This window comes from Acomys russatus, chromosome 14 (assembly GCF_903995435.1).
Source record: "Acomys russatus chromosome 14, mAcoRus1.1, whole genome shotgun sequence".
Lineage (NCBI taxonomy): Eukaryota > Metazoa > Chordata > Mammalia > Rodentia > Muridae > Acomys > Acomys russatus.
The window spans coordinates 33652768-33673238 of NC_067150.1; the positions used below are offsets into that span (position 1 = coordinate 33652768).

A 20471-nucleotide genomic window follows, 5' to 3' on the forward strand; every position below is an offset into this window, starting at 1 on the left:
GCTCTCCCAAGCTGCTGAGGAGTTGACACAAAGAGCAGGACAGAAGAATCCTGGAACAGAGAGGGTGGAGGCACGCAGTGAAACGAAATGCCAAAAGGCTGCACGGCTGTTAGGCGTCCCAGCAGCTCTTATGTGAGGTTCCATTTCATCTCTGTAATTGAGCTCATGGTAGGAGGCAGGGGATGAATACAAAAACGACAAGACTGCAGGGGATTCACGTCAAAACCTGAGTATCTGACATCCACCCAGCTGGAGGAGTCTCTTTAACAGGGAGGAACATAATTGACAGCATCCCTCCCAAGTCGCCTGCGACCCTCATCTTCTCTTCCCCTGCAGATGACAGGGGGCCTCAGTAGTCAACCCATGCCACCATGGCACCCTGCCACACCTGCCCTGTTCTGCAACCTGGCCTGCGGACAGGGCTTTGCTCACCATCTGGATAGGCACGTCACTCTTTGATAAGGAGAGGTTGTGAGAAAGAGATCTGGTCCCTTTGGCTCCCAGGGGGAGGGGTTTCAAGCCTCCCACATGCTTTAAAACTTCACCCCTGTCACATCTGACACATGGCGACCTAAGCCAAGTAGGTTCACACATGTGAGGGAGAGGGGAGGAAAGTTGGTCTAAGGCGAGATGGGAGGGCTGTCAGCCTCAGCTGACAGACACCAAACCAGGAAGGCAAGAACCAGAGCTATATTTCACCCACTGCAGGGGTTCAAACTGTGCAGAAAACTGTGAGACCAGTCACAGGGCTAAAGCTGTGGGAGGACAGTGCTGCGGCGAGCAGCCACCTGTACAAACACAGAAGTCATGGGTTCTGTCCACATATGGAGCTGTTAGGAGACCCTGAGCCCAGGGCACAGCAAAGCTGCCTTGGATCTCTTTACTTCTCCTATGCCTAAAGTCTGAATGACTTCCCACAGCCCCATATGTAATAATTTCCTATCATCGTCTCCTTTATGTACTTAATAATATGTATGAACGTTTTAAAAAGAGCTTTGCCTATCCCCTCACAAACATCACATCCTCTTGCAACAACATGGATAAATGAAAATGGAAAAAAAAAAAAAAAAAAGACAACCAGAAACACAAGCCTTTTCCAACCTACCATTCAAGATACTCCTTTGTACTAAAAGAATACAGCCCACAAAATCAATTAACCAGGCCTCATAGGGGCTCAGAGAGACTGACGTGACAATCACACAGCATAGGGCTGTGCTAAGTCCTCCACCTCTATGCTATGTTTGCGTAGCTGTGTGTTTTTGTGGGACTCCTAACAGTGGGAACGGGTGATGTCTCTGACTCTTTTGTCTGCTTTTGGGACCCTTTTCCTCCCACTGGGTTGCCTCATCCAGTCTTGACATAAGGGTTTGTGCCTAGTCTTGTAACTTGTTATACCATGTTCCCGTGATAACCCTAGGAGGCCTACAGTTTTCTGAGGGGAAATAGAGGATGGATCTGGGGGAGGGGTACATGGGAGGGGCTGGGAAGAGAGAAGGGAGGGGACGTAATATATGAGAGAAGAGTAAATAAGCTGGAAGGGCACTCCTTTCCCACCTAGGGAAAGGCATACACAGGGGTCAAGGAGAAATGAGAGTATATAACGGTTCACTCAAACTTCCAATGAGCCAAGGGGACTGGAAAGGACATCGCAAGGCCCAGGTGAATGAGGTAGGCAAGATGCAAACTAGATAACCTGGTTCCAAAGTTGCTACCTATGTGAAGGCACGCGGGGCCCCAGCATGTGCTCCACGGATGGCCTGAATACATCTGCCAGGGCTTACAGGCTTCCCTCATTAACCTGTTCTTACAGTTCAAATGGTGAGAGAACCTCTGGGTAGCCATGGGGTAATAGATCTGAAAGACAGCCCTGACTATGGTCTCTGGCTTCCTTGCTTGCAGTCAGTTTCTTTCTCATCCAGTTCATTCTGGTCACTGCTTATCCTTCCGAAGGCATCGGTGTCTCCCATCTGCTAGTCCAATAACACACACAATACTGCTGATCTGGGTTATATCCCACATCCCACCTTCCATATCATAGGTAGCAGTGGGAACATGAGGCTCCCTCATCCATCACTTCTTCTCTCCTCTCTGCTCGGGGCTCCCCATGCTCCTCTCTCATCCATCACTTCTTCCCTCCCCTCTGCTCAGCGCTCCCCATGTTCCTCCCTCATCCATCACTTCTTCCCTCCCCTCTGCTCGGTGCTCCCCATGCTCCTCCCTCATCCATCACTACTTCCCTCCCCCTCTGCCTGATGCTCCGCATGCTCCTCAGAAGCCATCATTCATGCCTACTGGAGCTGACTGGGGCGCCCTTCCTGGGTGAAACAGTCTTATTCATCACAGCACCCATCACTCTACTATACTGTCCATTGGTTTCTCAGACACAAAATTCCCCACCTACACCTGGCTTAGCAAAAAGCCTGAGGCAGAGGTGTTAAATAAATATCGGTGAGCATATGTCTTTATAGAGAGACATCAAATCCTGGAAAGGAGAGCTAAGGCTGAGGAGACGTCTGTCTCTGGGCCCTGTGAAATAGAGGTGGACCTTAGAAGCCATTTACTACAAAGGCCACGTTTACATGGCGTACCTAATTCCAGGCCTGTCTAGCCCCACTACTGGTCAGTTAGAACACCCTCTCTTCAGTCAGGCATGCAGCTGCATCAGCTAACGGAAGCAGCATAGAAGGTGACACCTGTTGCCTGGCTCGGAAACGCCCAAGTGTTGAATTTACAAATCAAATAATGTCAACTGTCATCTACTCCTGAGCTGCCAGCCGTACCACAGTACAGATACCAAGATTTATGGCCCACACTGTCAAGTGAGTCAGTTTCAGCCTAAGATACTTAAATATAAGCATCCATGTGACTCAAATTGACACATGTAATATAAAATAATACCATATATCTAACATACACATCTGGGGGTTTTGCCAAAATCCTATCCATTTAGATAAATACCATGATAGCGACCAGCCAGAATCCTAAAGTACAGGCCACGACCCAGAAGGAGCAGCCAGTCTCCTGAGCAATGGTGCATGACTAATATCCCAGAAGTCCCCCACGCGTGGCAGCAGACTCACGGCAGTTTCTCTCGTCACTCATGTCTCCACAGTCATTGTCGAAATCACACCACCAAATGCTGTTGATACAGTTGCCGTTGCTGCAGCGATACTGGTTTCGAAGACAGGTGTTCTCTAAAACAGGGGGAGGGGAGGGAGGGCCAGCGTTAGTCTTACCACTGGACCACCACATTTCCCCTTCTCAGTTTCCATTTCTTCCCCCACCAACACCACTCTGCTGTAGATAGCATAGGGTGGGGAGGGAGGGCAGAGGGAGCACACGAGCCTAGGAGGCAGGAAGCACCATCGCCCCCACGAAGGTGAGGCAGGCCGCAACTGTTCAGAGGTGATTACTATGAGGAAAAGGAAGATCTGAGACAAATCGGGTCTACTGGGAAACAAATCTCACCGTCAGCAAAAAAATAAAACATATATTACACGAACAAGCCTTCAAGAGGCTGTGTCTATGGAACATCGGAGACATACTCAGGCAATAAATACATCTGCGCCTCCAATACACACCTAGTTGGCACTGTGTACTCATGGCCTCCAGAGGCAAAATTCAACTAACCAAACACCAGACATGTTTGGGTGAAATTCCATCTGTACTGTGTCCAACTTTGTCCTCCTTGGTATCATTCCCTGAACCGTACAGTGTATCCACTGTCTGCACAGTATTTACACTGCAGTAGGAATTGTCAGAACTCTAGTGATGGCTAAATGTATACAGCAGGTCGGGTATAGTTTACATGCAAATCCCACGCTCTTTTATACAGAGGACTCGCAGATCCGTGGAAGTCGCTATCCACAGAAGTCGTGAATCCTGGGTTAGGAAGGGATGATTTTGCGTAGTTGGACATGGTTATATGTCTATGTATAGAGTAATTTAACAACCAAGCAGCTAAGATTTTAGTAATAGGATCTCTCTCTCTCTCTCTCTCCCCCCCTCCCCCCCTCCCCCCCCCCCTTTCTCTCTCTCTCTCTCTCTGTCCCAAAGCTTCTTCAAAGCAAGGACTTGCATATAGGACATAAAAGCATTGCTCAGCACTCAGGGTCCAGGACACCGGTAGCCTGTGTGGACAACCAATAGCATCCAGTGGTGACTGGAGAAGCCTTTTTGCCCTCGTCTTATAATTTACTGTTGACTTTCTTCTCAAATAGCTTTAAGGCGCCATTCAGAGAGCATGACCGGAAGCCTCCTCTTTCTGAGGAAAGGCCATCTTTTTTTCTTGTTTGTATTTCTTAAGGAAGCTGGACAGTACGGCTTCCCTTGTACGCTTGCCTGCGCTGGTCTCAGAGAAGTGTGGCTGGAATGACAAAGCAAATAGGACGGAGAGAATAAGGCAGCACAGGAGTTCAGCCATCAATCCACGTACTTCATGCAGGATCACCTTTCCTGGGCTCTCTCTGATAGGAATCTGAGGCTAGGAACCAACACAGTGGCAGAGGGCAAGGAGAGGAGGGCGGGCAGGGCGGTGCTGTCAGATTCTCATAGAAAAGGATTTTTTAAATCATTTATTCAAATTCAAACTGACTAAAGATGAGGCTTGTACTATCATTTACTTGCTCGCAGCTTGGAAGTCAAGACTTTTGGACCTCTGCCAGCATTGATCGGAAAGTCTGGGCCATTCCAAGCTCTGTGAACGCGAACAGAGAGCAGTCTGCTCCCACAGAGTTTGGCCAGTTGGTCCAGCGTCTTAAAGGCACGTGTCAGAGAACCGGCATGTGAGGGGTGGTGGCATAGAGAAATACAAGGAACCGAAGATTGTTGGTCACCAAGTAAAGCTTGTGTCATTTGCCATCAAACCAAGGGCCATAGCTATGACCTTCAGATAAACAGCCCAGGATTGTTGGGAATGAAGACCCAGAGGCCTTACAACCCCAGACCGGAACACCTCTCAGTATCTACCTGGTGTCCTTTCCTCCTGGGACATTTTCTACTAGCCAAAGCCTAGGAGGCACTGAAACCAGAAGGGAAGAGGACGAAGAGGACAGAGAGCAGGAAAAACCAAGGACGCACCTTCTTTGATGCATGTGTTGTTCTTTCTCTGATAGCCCTGCGGGCAGTCACACATCAAGTCCCCAGAGGGGAGGACACTACTGGTCACACCTTCCGGACACCTGCAGCTTCTGCTGTTGTTGGCCTTAGGGAGGCATAGCAGGCTGCAGGGCTGAGGGACACAGGCATTGCTTCCTGGAGAGAAAACACAGAAGCCACAGTGAGGGTAAGATGTGCCTCAGGGGGAGCCAGAGAACGTGACCACTGAAGGTCACTTTATGGAAGAGGCGGTGGGGAGCTTAGAAAAACTCTGAAGCACCAACCACATTGAAAAACCTCTGTTCAGAGGCCTAACTAGGGGCCTGCTCCTCTCAGTGAGGGCTTCTCAATGACCGTCTCCTCAGACTGCTTGGCCTTGGAGGAACACAGAAGCCTCACACCTAGGAGCACTCACGCCCTTTCCTGTCCTTTCATTTTTTTTTCATTCACTTACTGCCTCCCTTGTCTCCCAATGACTTTTTTTTTAAACCCAATCCATCTTGAACCTGCTGCAGCTTCTGCTGTTCAGAACCCAAATGGTCTTTATTAAAAATAGATACCTAGTTCATGGCCTCCCTTCTCAAGTCCTTTGAGCCACAGCCGCTGACTGGCCAAATGAGAAGCCACACATAAATAAAACTGACTAGCCGATACCATGCAGTACATGTGCAGAAGGGCCGGCCAGGCACTACACTGATCTAACTACTGTGCTGACCTTTCCCTTGGGTCAGCTTAGCAAAAGGAATGCCAGAGAAGGTGTCTGAAAGTCTACGCCACATTCGTGGCCTCTCACAGACAGACAAGCAACCCTGACCCCAACCCTGTTCCCAGTAGAAGGGAGAATGCTACATCTATTTTGTAACAACTAGAAGCATGACACAGCCATGCAAAGGCATAAGGTACTGAAACTGTAAAGTTTGTGCTTTTTTTTTTTTTTTTTTTTTTTTCCTTTCTGGTGGCTTTTAATTATGAAACTGGGGGGGATTAAGTATTAAAAACTTATATAACCCAACTTCTAGTTCTTTGGCTGGATGATTTCATACACACATCTCCTCCCACACCTTCCAGAAAGCATGTGATCTATTTCCATGCACCCAAGACTTAAGCTGGGCTGGGAAACAAGATTCGTAGATATTTTAGTTTCTTTCCCATATTTTAGTTGGTCCCTTTGTGTTGACGGTCAAAGAGCAGAGAATGATGGGTGTGGCGCGATATAAATGCTAACTCCCTTTGTTTACATATACAGTCCAGGATCCCGGCCAGGGTACATTGACGCCCATTGTGTGCAGATCTTCCCATCTCAACTAACGTGATCAAGATCATTTCCAGCAGACATGCCTAGAGGCCCATCTCGAATGTGGTTCTGGATTCTGTCAGGTTACAGCCATCGCAGTTGATGGCCATTAGTCTAGACAAGGGCTCTGGGAATGTTGTTTTAAGTGTCATTAAGAATGAAAGGTAAATTAGGATAGATGTGAGGACATCTAGGTAAGAGAAATATAGGAGATGGGGAAACAGAAGGACCCAGAGGGTCCTAGAAACTCACAAGAAGAACATTGTGATGGGTGGATCGGGGCCCGGGGGGGGGGGGGGTCTGCTCAAACTATGCACTAACCAAGGACAATACAATATTAAACATCGAACCCCTACTCTGATCTACCCAATGGATAGGACATCTTCCACAGTTATGTGGAGAGCAGGGACTGACTCTGACATGAACTCTGACGCCCCATATTTCACCACCTCCTCTTGGTGGGGAGGCCTGATGGCACTTAAAGAAAGAATAGGCAGGCTACGAAGATGAGACTTGATAGCCTATGACCATATAGTGGGGGAGGAGGTCCCCCTCCATCATAGACCTAGGAGGGGAGGGAAATAGGGTGAAGCAGGAGGGAGCTAGGAATGGCAAGATACAAGTGATGGGATAACAATTGAGTTGTAATCTGAATAAATTAAGAAAATTAAATTTAAATTTAAAAAAATAAATGAAAGGTAAAATGATTTAGCAAGGACGTCATTTTGTTGCTAGGAAAAAGATAATAAGAAGCACTGAAAATATACACAAATATGCCTGCATTTTTAAGCATACACACGTACATGTGGACTCACACAGAGAGAAAAATCCATGTGATAAAACATTTAAAGGACTCAGCAAATGACTAGGTCCATCATAATAGCCTCATTGCCAGGACAGAGTGCTTGCCAAAGAAGAAGCCTTAGATCTCATCTTACCTGACACCTGCATCAGGTGGTGTTTTGTTTTGTTTTGTTTTGTTTTGTTTTTAACCTCAAATACCCACATTGCTCACCACAGGAGCACTCAAGGCCACTCTTAATGACAGACACCTTAAAATGGGTATGGGATGTGTTACTGTTTGTGTTCATACCACTGAGCATTCCAAGAAAAGAAGGCCTGCTAGAATAAGTCCCTTAAACCTGCTCAATTATAGGATGATTTGCACATGAACTATGTCCATAAAATGACATGACTGGCATTTTCACAAGCAGAATGAATGCCCCCAGGCAAACAAGCAAAAGTCTGAGTCCTAGACTTAAAGAGGCTGATGCAGGCAAAGCTAGATGGCGCTGCAATTGTAAGAAGTCATTTGGGGTAAGATCAGGCAAGCCACCAGGTCTGAGGACAAGAACTGGGCAGAGGATCCCACCTGCCACAAAGACACAGAACAGAACATAGAAATATGGAGATGGAGGAAGAACCCATCACAGACCCTGTGCCCAGGGTGCCAACTGTGCACACTACGATGACCATCTTCCCATAAAGAATAAACAAATGCCCGCTTAGAAGACCTAGCATGGCATGTCCTCACAAGGCATACTCAGGACATTTTCAGAATTTCTCTTCAGAAAATTCTACCAAGATCAGTTTAGGAACCTAAAACTGCTACCACCTCACTTAATGATCTAAGTATTTGGCAATTACCAAATTGACGTTGCCTCAAGTAACAGACAGCCACTCTCCCATGCCAGGTGTTTGGAAACCTGCATTTACGGTAGACGCTGAAGAAGAATTAGGAGAACTCCAAACTGCTTCAAGCCATGGCTGCATCAACCAAAGAGACCCATCATCTTGCCAAACCGGGCAGCTAGGAAGACCAGAAATGCCTTCGCCAACAACCAAGCGTCTCAACGCCATGGACGTCCCGTGCAAATTGAATTTTTATTACAGATCAGCATCCACCAAATTGCAGGATTCTAACTTGTTGTCACACTACCAAAGCGCTGCTGTAATCCCAGGCGCGGCCCACAGAGGAGGTAGAGTCTGATGATGTCATTGAAGTTGATGTTTCAAAGGCAACCTGGCTCCAATTCTTGGGAGCAAATGCATCACCAGAGGAGCTATTGAACCTGGCTTCCATGTAGGCAGTGGAAGACAATGAAGACAATGGAAGTATGTGAAGGCATGCAGATTTGGGGAAAACTAACGATGTTTCAGAAGCCTGTGAAATGCATCCTCTAATAAATGCACCTACCATTATTTTATGCTTGGCTAATAGAAAGTTCTATGTGTGTTAGGAGTGAATAACAAAATTAACAAAGGTGGATGGCGTGGCACTCAGGGCTGCCTGTATGCATCCTGCGCTGGTGATACCCTCTCAGGGTGCTACAGAGCCAGGGAGGTTAGAGTGAACACGCTGCTGGCTAGGGGGCCTGCACAGCACTGGTAGACTCATCACTGAGGAGCTAACTCAAACTGACCTGTCTGAGAGACTGGAAGCTTGCTCCCCCCATGCTCCTGAAAAGTCCTATTCAGTGTTAAAGAAGGATGCTCCCAAATGGGGAGCAAAGAGACACATTATGTACCCCCAGGCCAGAGTGATAGTCACAGCAGATCTTGCAGCCCTGTCTGTGTTCTTTCCACCAGGACTTCCGCCCTCAAACCAGCCCTTCCTCAGGTCCGGACAAGCCAACACAACCCCCTGGCTACTTTAAGAGCAGGCCAGTTACTCTTTAGGACAGGAAGGTGAAAAGACAACTATGCTGTGAATCTGCCCAGCATACAGAGTATAAGGGTTTAGGCACAAACCCCCTCCCACTGCTCCCCAGGAACTGGATGGGACGGCCCCTCAGCTGTGCTTGAGTTGCTGGGCTAAGAAGCAGCGAAGATGGGAAGTGGAAAAGCCTGAGGTGAGCAGACTCACTGGAACAGGGTTATAGAAACTGCTGGGCACACATCCAGCAGGCTCTGAGCACCCATAAAAAATGGAGCATGCTCTTCTGGCTTAGGTGGCATCTTAGAGGACATTCTGCAGCTAGCAACATGGAGCACCAGGAGTGGTGTCCATCATCACAGGCCCAAAGAGGATGGTGCTGAAGCTGAGAAGCAGCACCCCATCATCCTGTCCTACTTTAAATAAGGCGTCTCTTGGGGTTAGCTGGAGTTATGTAATATCCTGCCTCAAAAAAAAAAAAAAAAAAAAAAAAAAAAAAAAAGACACCTAAAACCACAAAGCCATCAAAACAGGTGCCTCCTCTTAAAAAAAAAAAAAGCAAGTGGCTTCTCCATTTAGTGGCAGCTCTCACACTGGTGAGAACCTTTGGGAAAGCTAATTAATATCTATGATTTCATTCTTTGATCTGCAAACCATGGATCATAATTCCAACGCTGCACCAGGTGTGAAGTCATACAAACAATACTGACTTATATTTGTATAACGCTTGGGAATCTCTGAAGGGAGTTCTCACGCTAGCTTCCTTAGTTCCAAAGGGATAACAGTTGTTATCTATAACTGTATTACTTTCCTTGGCAATTTTCTCTTCATGTGGTGAGCCAAGAAGCATAAAACAGTATCTATAAACCCTGTAGTTCAAAACAGGAAAGCCTGCGGTGTGCCAATAGAGGCAAGTCAGCAGACCCAGGAAGCTGTTTAATCCCGTAGAGATAAAGAAGACATGCTTGAAGGGACTATTCTTTCTGGAAAAAGCCTCATCTTTCTCCCAGAAAATCAGGGGTCTCCTTCAAGATAAGCAAACAGGCAGCGAAGGAAGAAAGGAAGCCCCCATAATAGAAATGCCAGCCTGCAGGACCAGCTAGCAAAGCTTAGCGGTGGGTTCTGGGATCCAGAGGCATAGCCAGGAGCAGTGGTGCACACCTGTAAAACTAGTGCCCCGTGAGCTGAGGCAGGAGGATTGAGAGTTCCAGGACTACCTAGGTGACATAATGAGACTCTGTCTCAAAAAGAAAACAACAGAAGCAATCAAACATGATGACTCGCACCTGTAACTCCAGTGCTTGGAAGGCTGAGGCAGGGGGATTCCCAGCCTGGGCTCCACAGTGAGTTTCAGGCTAGCCTGAGCTTCAATGTGAGGATTTGTTTCTAAATAAAAATAAATAAACTCAGCCCATCCCCTCCCTTCAATAAATAAGAAGTAAGCACCTATTAAGTGCTAGGCACTGGTAAAACATCGAGGAGAGAAAATGAGACTTATTCATTCCCGGAGGTTAGACATTCAAGGTGGAATTATGAACGAAAACAACACAACTGCACAAAGCATGGCCACAGAGGTAGGTACGTTCAATGAGCACTCAAGCATCTGGGCACGCAAGCATCTGAGAACGCAACATGCACCACTCCCTGTGAATGTGCCAAAGAGGGATTAGGCTCATGCTGGGCCTCTCACAGCTGCACCCAGAAGCCCATACCACCCATCCCTGTGGAGCCAAGGGCAGGAAGAGGGCCTAATCACCCACTGGGCGCCAGCACTCCAGGCAGGCAGAACATGCTGTCTTCCAGCTGTTTGTGTATCATTAGAAAAGGAATTAAGATGCCATTAGGAAGAAATTAAATAATGTGCATGTTGTCGTGACAACAGAGAGGCAAACTGCCAGATCTGGCTCTAAGGCGAGATTGCCCACACGCAGCCCCTTTCTGGAGACCAAGTCTAGGGAGATGAAAGAAGACACTGTCTTACCAGCGTTCTTTCCTTTGTAGAAAATCTTCATGTCCATCAGGCCTGTGAGCTGGCTTGCTAGAATCTCCGTCGGCGATCTGCTGTATTTCGAGGCTCTGAAGATGCTAAGCTGTGACCAGTCGTCCCAGTAGATTTCATTCTAAAGAGAAAACCTTTGCCTGTTAATCCAGTCCAGCAGCCCCTCTTTCAGGATACTTCACAAGGACAGGGGCCACTCCACATACCACCACTATTCAGGGATAACAGATAATTACTGAGTAACAGGCCTGGTCAAAATTTCACTTAAGTACAACTGTCAGTGGCTTTATGGAAACCCCACCAACAGCCCACAGGAAGAAATGGCCTAGCAGAGACTGTCTAGTACACAGTTAGCTGGACCACAGTGGGGTGCCTTGGTTTTGAAGCACCACGTTTCCTCTCTCTAAGCAGAAGCATTTGTTCCCCAGAGTGAGAGCAGCCGGAAGGTGGCGTAGGTGGTACACAGCAGTCAGTTAGCAGGGAGCAAAGCAAGAGGTGAAACTATGGAACTGAAACAAGGCCACTGGCATTGAAAAGCAAAGCGAGCTGTTCGTAGGAAGGAACCTCAACTCTCAGCCTTTTGGGAGGTGAGCTGTGGTAGAAGCCTAGCATCCCTCCATGAAGGCCAGAGGCACGGTAGTGCCAATTTGTTAGAGTCCGTTTTCAAGACATTAGACAGACTTCTGCAAAAGAAAGGCCTCAGCTGCCCAGCTCACCGTGTTCTTCCCTGTTCCGGCACACTGCACACGAGCACATGACAGGGGGGCAAGGAGGACTCACCTTAAAGACAGCAATGGCATAAGGGTGTGGGAGGTTGTCCAGGATGACTGAACGCTGCTGGCCGCTGAAAGTGATGCGTTCGATGCAGTCTAGGTACGCATCCGTCCAGTAGATCCACTGGCTGTCCACGGAGATGCCGTTGGGCCACTTCACATCCTCTGACACAAGACGGGAGGCAGCAGAGCCATCCATATTGCTCCGGTAAATCCCAGGCTTCAGGTCTCCCCAGTCAGTCCAGAACATCACCCTGGTCAATAAAGAGGCCACACAATCTCACCAGTAGGAGGGATGGGGAGGGGCTTGATTCTACTTCCTAGAGACAAGTAACCCCATAACAATCACTATTACTATTATCTGTTATTACAATATTTCAAATTCATTTAGAAATTTAAAATAGTGGAACTTGACTCAAAAATTCACCTACTGAAGTCCACCTATAACCCCACTATTCCAGTACTATACAAAGAAATATATATATATATATATGTTTATTAATTTAAATGCTAATTGGTATAGGAGGTGATATATAGTAATACGCAACAGAATATACCTATTGCAATGTCCCTGAAATATTGTATACAAAATATTTTGAAACCTATACATCATATGTGTTAGTTAGTTTTTGTCAATGACACAAACTAGAGTCACCTCAGAAGAAGCAATTGCCTTCATCAGACTGGCCTTTGATTAATGACTGATGCAGAAGGTTCCAGACCTCTGTGGGCAGAGACAGCCCTGGGCAGGTGGTCCTGGGTTATATAAGAAACCAGACAGAGGGCTGGAAAGATGGGTCAGTGGTCAAGAGCACTGCCTGCTCTTCCAGAGGACCTGAGTTCAATCCCCAGCAACCACATGATGGGTCACAGCCATCTATAATGTGATCTAATGCCCTCTTCTGGCCTGCAGGCCTAATGCAGGCAGAGCGTTGTCTATACATAATGAATAAAGAAATCTTAGAAAAGAAAGCAATCTAAGCATGCCACCAGGAGCAAACTAGTCAGTGTGGTATCTGATGCAGTTCCTGCCTAGGATTCCCTCAGTGATGGACCACAGCTTGTACACAAAATAAACTCCTTCCTCCCACTAAATTGGTTTTGATCCATATTTTTACCCCGGAAACAGAAAGTAAACAAACACTCTATATATGTGCTCTGATAAACTGTTGTCATTCGATGTCCTTTGACAGGCAAGAAATCAGAAATACACTGATGGTGCCATGTGTGCCACTAAGGGGCACTGTATCTGAAGATCATGACTGAACACCAGTGAAAACTACTCTGAATAATGCAAGCAAAAAACTCACAGTGGCCAATATGTATGACTCATGGGTGACTACTGCATTACAGGATGTGATTGCCCCCCTAGGATGTGGGAGGATGAAGGGTGAAGAATGAGAACAGGGTAGACTCAAGTACCCTGCCAAGGTCCTCTGTTCTCTTTTAATATCTATAAGCAAAGCCGGGCCTGGTGGCACACGCCTTTAATCCCAGCACTCGAGAGGGAGAGACAGGCGGATCACTGTGAGTTCAAGGCCAGCCTGGTCTACAAAGTGAGTCTAGGATAGCCAAGGCTACACAGAGAAATCCTGTCATGAAAAACCGGAAAAAAAAAAAAAAATCTTCAAGCAAGCCCATAGATTTCTTTTAGATTTTTCTTTTAGAAACAGTGTTCTTCTCAATAATAAACACACTGAAAGGGAAAAGGTAAGCCACTGTCTCCTTCTTAGATAATACAAAATTAATAAAAAGCAGCCACGTATACTTTAATTTTATATGAGAAAACCTGTGCATGCTGGGAGTTCTCTGTGTGAGAAAGACTGATTGAATTAAATGTTTGTGAGATTCACAAAACTCAAGATAAAAATCCTCACAATTTATCGGTGGCCTGCCTAGTTTTTACAAAGACTCTCTTTAATTTGACCTTTTCTATCGGAACACCCCCACAGATGTGAGACATCTGGAGGCCTTAAGTGCGTTAGATGCTTACTACTCAGATACATGAGGAGTTACCAGACCAGGATGACCAAGCTACACTTTCAGAAGTCTCAGTCGACAGGTTACTTCCCCCCATGATTACCAGAAGCAGAAACTCTGCCCCAAGTTTGCACTTTGCTGAGCATCTGTTATAGCAATAGGCTCAACACTGACTTCCCATAGGGAATACACTTACCCATCTTGGGGTACAAGGACTAGAGCCCTGGGCCGATCAAGCACAGAGGAATTGACAATTGTCAGCCGGAAGTCACCATCTGGATTAGCTACCTGACAAAACCAAAGGTGTGGGAGAGATGGAGATCAAAATTCCTTACAAAGCCCATACATCCAAAGCCCTCCAGGCCCTGCCTACAGATACACCTAAAGTCCTCCATGGCCCCGCCTACAGACACATACAGCCTTCCATGGCCCCGCCCACAGACATGCCCAAAGACCCAATGGCCCCGCCTACAGACACACCCAAAGCCTCCCATGGGCCCGCCCACAGACATGCCCTGAACAACTGCCTCTCTGCCTGAGTCTCATTCTAGAACTACTGGGAAGCCTGCCTTGAACAGCAGTCAGAAGACACTAAACATGTCCCTGGCTAAGATAAGGGAAGGTAGAACTGTATGCTCCCTGTCCCCAACCCCAGGGCACTACAACCTACACAAAGGTAAGTTATGTGGTCCCTCAATGTCCGGGAAGCCCCATATTTATCATTCTTCATTACTTGCACACAACCCACACTCCCCTCCTGCATACTTTAAACCATCCCTAGACCACTTAAAATTCCTATGACAGTGCTGGTGCTAAGTAAACAGATGTTACGGAATCATTCAGGGATGGATGACAAGGAAAGCAGTCTGTATACCCAGTACCATCTTGGTTTTGCGTGTGTGTGTGTGTGTGTGTGTGTGTGTGTGTGTGTGTGTGTGTGTACATCTATATATGTGTGTGTATATAGGAGTCTTCAACACAGTTCTCAGGGCAGTTTATAGGCCTTTCCTCACCCTCATGCACCCATGGCTGTATAAGGTGGAACAGGTTTCTGGACAGCTAAATAGTAGATAAGTAGAGATCAGCAAAGATAATGACAGAGTCACTGTTGCTTTAGATAATAATGGACGACTACTGTTATGATGATTATGACATTATGAAATCATCATCATTACTGTTATTATAGGACACTTCTGCTAGCCAAAGTACAAACTCATGTATCTTAAATAGCACCTCCAGCCTTGTGTCCCCACATGGCTTCCTCAAGGCTGTAAACATCCTGAGACTGACCCCTTTCGTCCCTTCAGAGGTTCGGCCAGCTTAGGCTCTAGAAATCCTGGGGAATTTTCCAGAATTCCATGACACACTGCTTCCTAGCTTTGTGTCAAATCTGGCTCCGGGCCCAGCCGTTCCACCTGCTTGCTGAATGAGGAACATAGGATTACTCATACCTCGATCTTCTTAAAGCCGGCATCCACCCAGTAAAGTAACTGGCTGAGGGGTTCAAAGGCCAAAGCCTCCACGGTCTCCAGGCCGGAGTTGATGATCACCTCTTGCCCCGTGCTCCCATTCAAGCAGAGACGCTAACGAGAGAAAACAGCAATCAACCCCGTGAACCGTGCGCCTGACTCAAGGATGGTCAGTCCCTGGGACTGTAACCCTGCCTTCTGCTGGCTGCTCTGCTGAGGACACGAGGCTTTGTAGAAAAGTAAACTTGCAGATATAAGAAGCTGTGTTAAACAAGAAAATCTTCAAGACGGTTTTAAACAGAACAACACCGAATCTGTATGATATTACTGTAAGCACAGATTAACTAAACTATGGCCTGTCTCAGAATAATGATCTTTTTACTGAGACATAGGAGGAGTCGGCTGTTTTTAATATACATGAAAAACAGACTGCTGGTACTTTTAAAAAAATTCTTCTGTCTCCTTTTACAGTCTCTTATTCTTTGCATGGCTCTTGGCTATCAGGTGTCATTGTTGGGACAGTCACTCTCAGTGGTCTCCCCTAACCCCAGCACTCATAATGTAAATGTATCAGGTATGGGGTTTGGAGCTAAATAATGAGTAAATGTGCTATAGGTCTCTTTTTGCTTTTTTTGAACCTAGGGCCTCCTGTTTGCTAGCTAAATGATCTACCACTGCACTACATTTCCAGGCTTATTTGGGGATGGAGAGTTTAAAGTGCTTCCTGCTCTTGCAGGAGAAAGTTCAGTTCTCAGTACCACATGGCAGCTAATCAAGTGTCTGTCACCTCAGACCCAGAAGATACTTCTCCTGGCCTTCCATGGCATCATGTATACACATAACACACAGACATACATGCAGACAAAATGCCATCATACACAAAGTAAAATTTAAAAAATCAAAATATACATATTTCAGCATGAATATATGACCAAGTATCTGGCCTATCCAGGGATCTTAAACACCTATATCCTGGTGTGAATTTGTGTGTGTGTGTGTGTGTGTGTGTGTGTGTGTGTGTGTGTTTTATTTTATTTTCTGGTGCTGAAAATTGAACCAGGGGCCTTATGTACACAGGCAAACACGGATCCATCCAGCTATATCTCTCTTGAGTATCTGGGCTGAAGTAGTCCCCCACCCTGGCCTCCCATCATGCCCAGCTACTTCCTGGTTTTTGTCTGAGTTCAGGAGAGCTGGAATAGGTAGTTATGTGAGCTGAAGATAACTGAAATGTCACCACACTCTGACATGGAGGGGAAAATGCTAACGATGAAGATGGCAACCTACAATCCCACAAATACTGGCCTCAGAATCTTCCTAGCAGGAAAGATGAACACGCAGATTCAGTCAAAGATGCAGATTTAGGGCATCCCTTATCCTTCTCAAAAGGGCAGAAGTCGTCAGGGAAAGAAAACTACAACAGAAAACGGCAGGTTCATGTAGCAACCCAGGAATGGGTTGCCACATGCAAATTCCTGGCTGCTCACCTACAGAAGCCTCATTGGGCAGAGACCACCAGACCTGGGCAATCAGGAGCCGCATCCTCAAGGCTTAACCAAGGGCTGACAGACTCACCTGAATAGTGTCCAGTGCCAGGTCAGACCAATAGAGGCAGTTGCGTTCATAGTCAAAGTCCAGGGCCACAGCCGCCCGCAACCCCGAGAGAGGCAGCTGCTCCGTGGCTCCCGAGGCCAAATCATAGCGGTAGATGGACTTCCGCACAGCGTATAGGATGAACTCGTTCTCTTCTGTGGACACAAAACAACCAGCATAGCCAGGGATGCTGGAGATTACTTAGCAGGCCTGGCCTGCTTCCTTCTCACACACAGACCGCAGCCCATTGCCACAAGGGTAGATCAAGTGACAGAGCTTAGGAACCTAGACTTGGGGTACAGTAAAAAAAAAAAAATCACACTTCTAACGCAGTAAGTCTGTTTCTTTGTTTTGTTACACTGCAAAAACAACAAGAAGAATATTTCAACATCCGTATTTCTGAGCTCTGCCTACAGTCAATGTAAGTGACAGCCCATTCCCTATGGTACCATCTAACTGCCCCATAGCACTATTATCTAGGCGGCTGCATGGTAACTACTAGCACCGTCTAATCAAGTTCCCTGCCCAGTTTGCCCACTCCTATGTACTACTCACAATGGCCTGATAGGCTTTAGGTCGACCTGTTAGGATTTCAAAGCAACACTACATTTATTTCTTCTTCTGGAGCGGTTACAAAACGTACTGCAGAGTAATTACTGTTCTGCTGCCACCCAACAGACATTTACACAATGTACTTACTATGCACCAGGCATTGTTTAATCCTCAAAACACCCCTGAGACCAAAGAACAAGCACTCATTCGTCCAGGGACATACAGCTAGGAAGCGAGCAATCTGGATCCAGAGTCTGTGTTTTAGCCTTAATCCCATGCTGACTTTATACACATTCACGGTGCCGTTTTTTGAGGCACGTAAGTAGAGGGTCAACGCGCTTCAGAGTTTTGCCTGTCAGACAACCAGCAATTTAAGGCCTAATTATCTCTCTCTCTCTCTGCTTAGAAAATAGCCCAGAAGTTGCCAAGACACAGAAGTGCAGAAGAGCAGTGAGCATCTTTAGCTATAACACCCATGGAACCCCTGGGTAGCTGAACACATCGAGGTACCTGAGAGTGGCGAAATTAGGAAGGATGAGTGAGCTCATCACCCTTCAGCATCTCTTATACATCACTGTTACCTGGCTGGTCAACTGTATCACTTGCAATACCTTGTGCACCAAGTAGATTTCAAAAGCACCCAATCTAGAGATACTGGAGCGAATGAAACACATGGGTAAAGCCCAGGGGAACTGCCAGGATACCACTCAGAGGAAGGGATGAGAAGAAGCCTGGCCCATGTACGTCCTAGGGCAAAACTGAGGACAGTGTTCAGATGCTGCTTCTTGAGTCTAGGCCTGTCCAAATATTTATTACTTCTGTCATCTCTCCAAACAGACTAACAATAAAAGAAATTTCTTTAAAAACAAAATGTAAAGCATCCACTGATGCTATGATACATGTGGGCTCAAGATGCACACACAAATCCTTCGCTTCATGCTTGAATTGGTTGCTGCATCCCCCGCCCCATGTCTTTCTCTCATCCTGTTAATTCACTGAAGTCACATACCCACGTAACGACCCGCATTATAAAAGCCTCAGCACTGGGCTGGCAGGATGGGGCAGCAGGTAAAGGTCCTGGATGCCCAACCTGATGAACTGTGTACAATCCCCAGGAATCTACACAGTGGAAGAAAAGAATCAATTTCTAGAAGTTGTCCTCTGACCTCTACATATATACTCTGGTACATAAATGCAAGCACCTACGAACACATGTTAAGCACAAATAAATGTGATTAAAAAAAAAACTTCAATACTGATAACACATTGAAAACAAAATCCACTAAGGAGATTAGACAAAGTATTTGTTTAATATGTGGGAAGTTCTGGGTCTGATCCCTAGCATTGGCCCTCAAAAGTTTTAAAGAGTACATAAATCTATATAAATCTTGAATAAGTGAGTGTTTCTCTCTCTCTCTCTCTCTCTTCTCGCCTCCTCATCCTCTCTCACTCCTCTCTCTCGCATCGCTCTCTCTCCTCTCCTCTCTCTCGCCTCTCTCTCGTACTCTCGTGTGTGTGTGTGTGTGTGTGTGTGTGTGTGTGTGTGTGTGTGTGTGTGTGTGTTTTCCACTTTGCTTCAAAAATATCCAAGGAACACCACATGGTAACTAAATGTCTCCTTTTGGCTGTCACTAATTCCAAGGCAGTGGACAGGAAGATGTAGGTCACAAGATGAAAGCCATATGCCTGGCTGTGAGATTTCTGACCCACATCCTTTGGCAGCACCCAGAATCCTCACTATGCCTTTGTTTTTTCTAAGAGCTAGTGCTCTCGGAGCAATGCAAGACCCGAAAGGCTTGCAGAGTGGGCAGGCATGGATTAGCATGCAGTGCTTCCTGCGGGGAGTCCTGACCTAGAGAAGAGTCAGAGGACTTGGCTGGCGCAACCATGCCAAAGCACAGCCTGGAAAGATACGCCGTTACAGTAACCATTAAGAAGAAGAATCGCTGCATTTTAAAAATCCTTCCAGATGCCCACATCCCCTTGTCTTTGCAAAGACGCTATGGTTCCCATTAGGCCTAGAAAACATCTTTTTCTCTGAGTATTTTTCCCTGCTTGTATTTGGGAGATGACCTATCCTAAAATGAGACTTTTCTATTTCAGTCCCTGCTCCCTCCCAGTCTATCAGAAGAGAAAACAGCTTTCTTGCTAGTTCTGATGGCTTTAAACAAATAATTGTGTTGCTTGCTGAATCATCCCTGTAAGTATTTATGACAAAAGTATGTGCTCCAGGCCCTTAAGAGCGATCCCTCAAACGCTCCTCACCCAAGCCCTCATCACAGCGGCTCTCCTGAAGGGAACCCTGCAATGTCATCTGCTCATTTGTAGGAATCTGCTGAATGAGTGGTTCTTTTTACGTCTCCACAGTGAGGTATGTTAATTACTCTGGTAATGATGGAAGATTAAATTAAGGGGCTAATGAGCTTAGCATGAAAACCAGCAGGGCAATCTGATGAGCAGTAAGGGGTGGGAGGCTGCCCTACTCTGCCTGCCTATGGAAGGTGGAAGATGGCGGGCCTGTGTGGTGACTCACTGGTGCTCATGGCGCTTCCATTACCACAGCACTGCTGATGGACGCCAGCGCCATCCACCTGCCCTGAGGAGTAGGAGCATGATGGAGCCTCAGAGGGAGGAAGGACGCCCTGAGTGAAGAAGGCCTGGAAACAGCAAAAGAAGAAAAGAGGCCAAGCAACCACCTTTTTGTCTCTTAGTGTGTGTGTGTGTGTGTGTGTGTGTGTGTGTGTGTGTGTGTGTGTGAGAGAGAGAGAGAGAGAGAGAGAGAGAGAGAGAGACAGAGACAGAGACAGAGACAGAGAGGGAGAGAGGGAGAGGGAGAGAGAGAGTATGTGGGTGCATGGGCATGTATACGTGTGAGTGTGGTATGTGTGTGTAAATGCATATACGTGGTGTGTATGTATGTATATGTGTGTGGTGTGTGTGTGTGAGAGAGTATGTGTGGTGTGTGTATGTGTGTGTGTGTAGTACATGTACATGTGTATGTGTACCCAGCCGAACATCACATGACCTGCTCTACCACTCTCAGCCTTACTACCTTAAG

General features: G+C 46.7%; 1 protein-coding gene across 1 annotated transcript in view; it reads right to left on the reverse strand.

Moving 5' to 3' along the window:
* Window positions 1-20471, reverse strand: part of Sorl1 (sortilin related receptor 1) — a 162733-nt gene that overhangs the window by 53507 nt on the left and 88755 nt on the right. The window contains exons 17-23 of the mRNA XM_051156240.1: window positions 16844-17016; window positions 15251-15382; window positions 13996-14087; window positions 11827-12073; window positions 11029-11167; window positions 5080-5253; window positions 3081-3194 (exon numbers count right to left, since the gene is read on the reverse strand). Of these exons, the coding sequence (XP_051012197.1) occupies window positions 3081-3194; window positions 5080-5253; window positions 11029-11167; window positions 11827-12073; window positions 13996-14087; window positions 15251-15382; window positions 16844-17016 (1071 nt within the window). The remainder of the gene's footprint in view (window positions 1-3080; window positions 3195-5079; window positions 5254-11028; window positions 11168-11826; window positions 12074-13995; window positions 14088-15250; window positions 15383-16843; window positions 17017-20471) is intronic.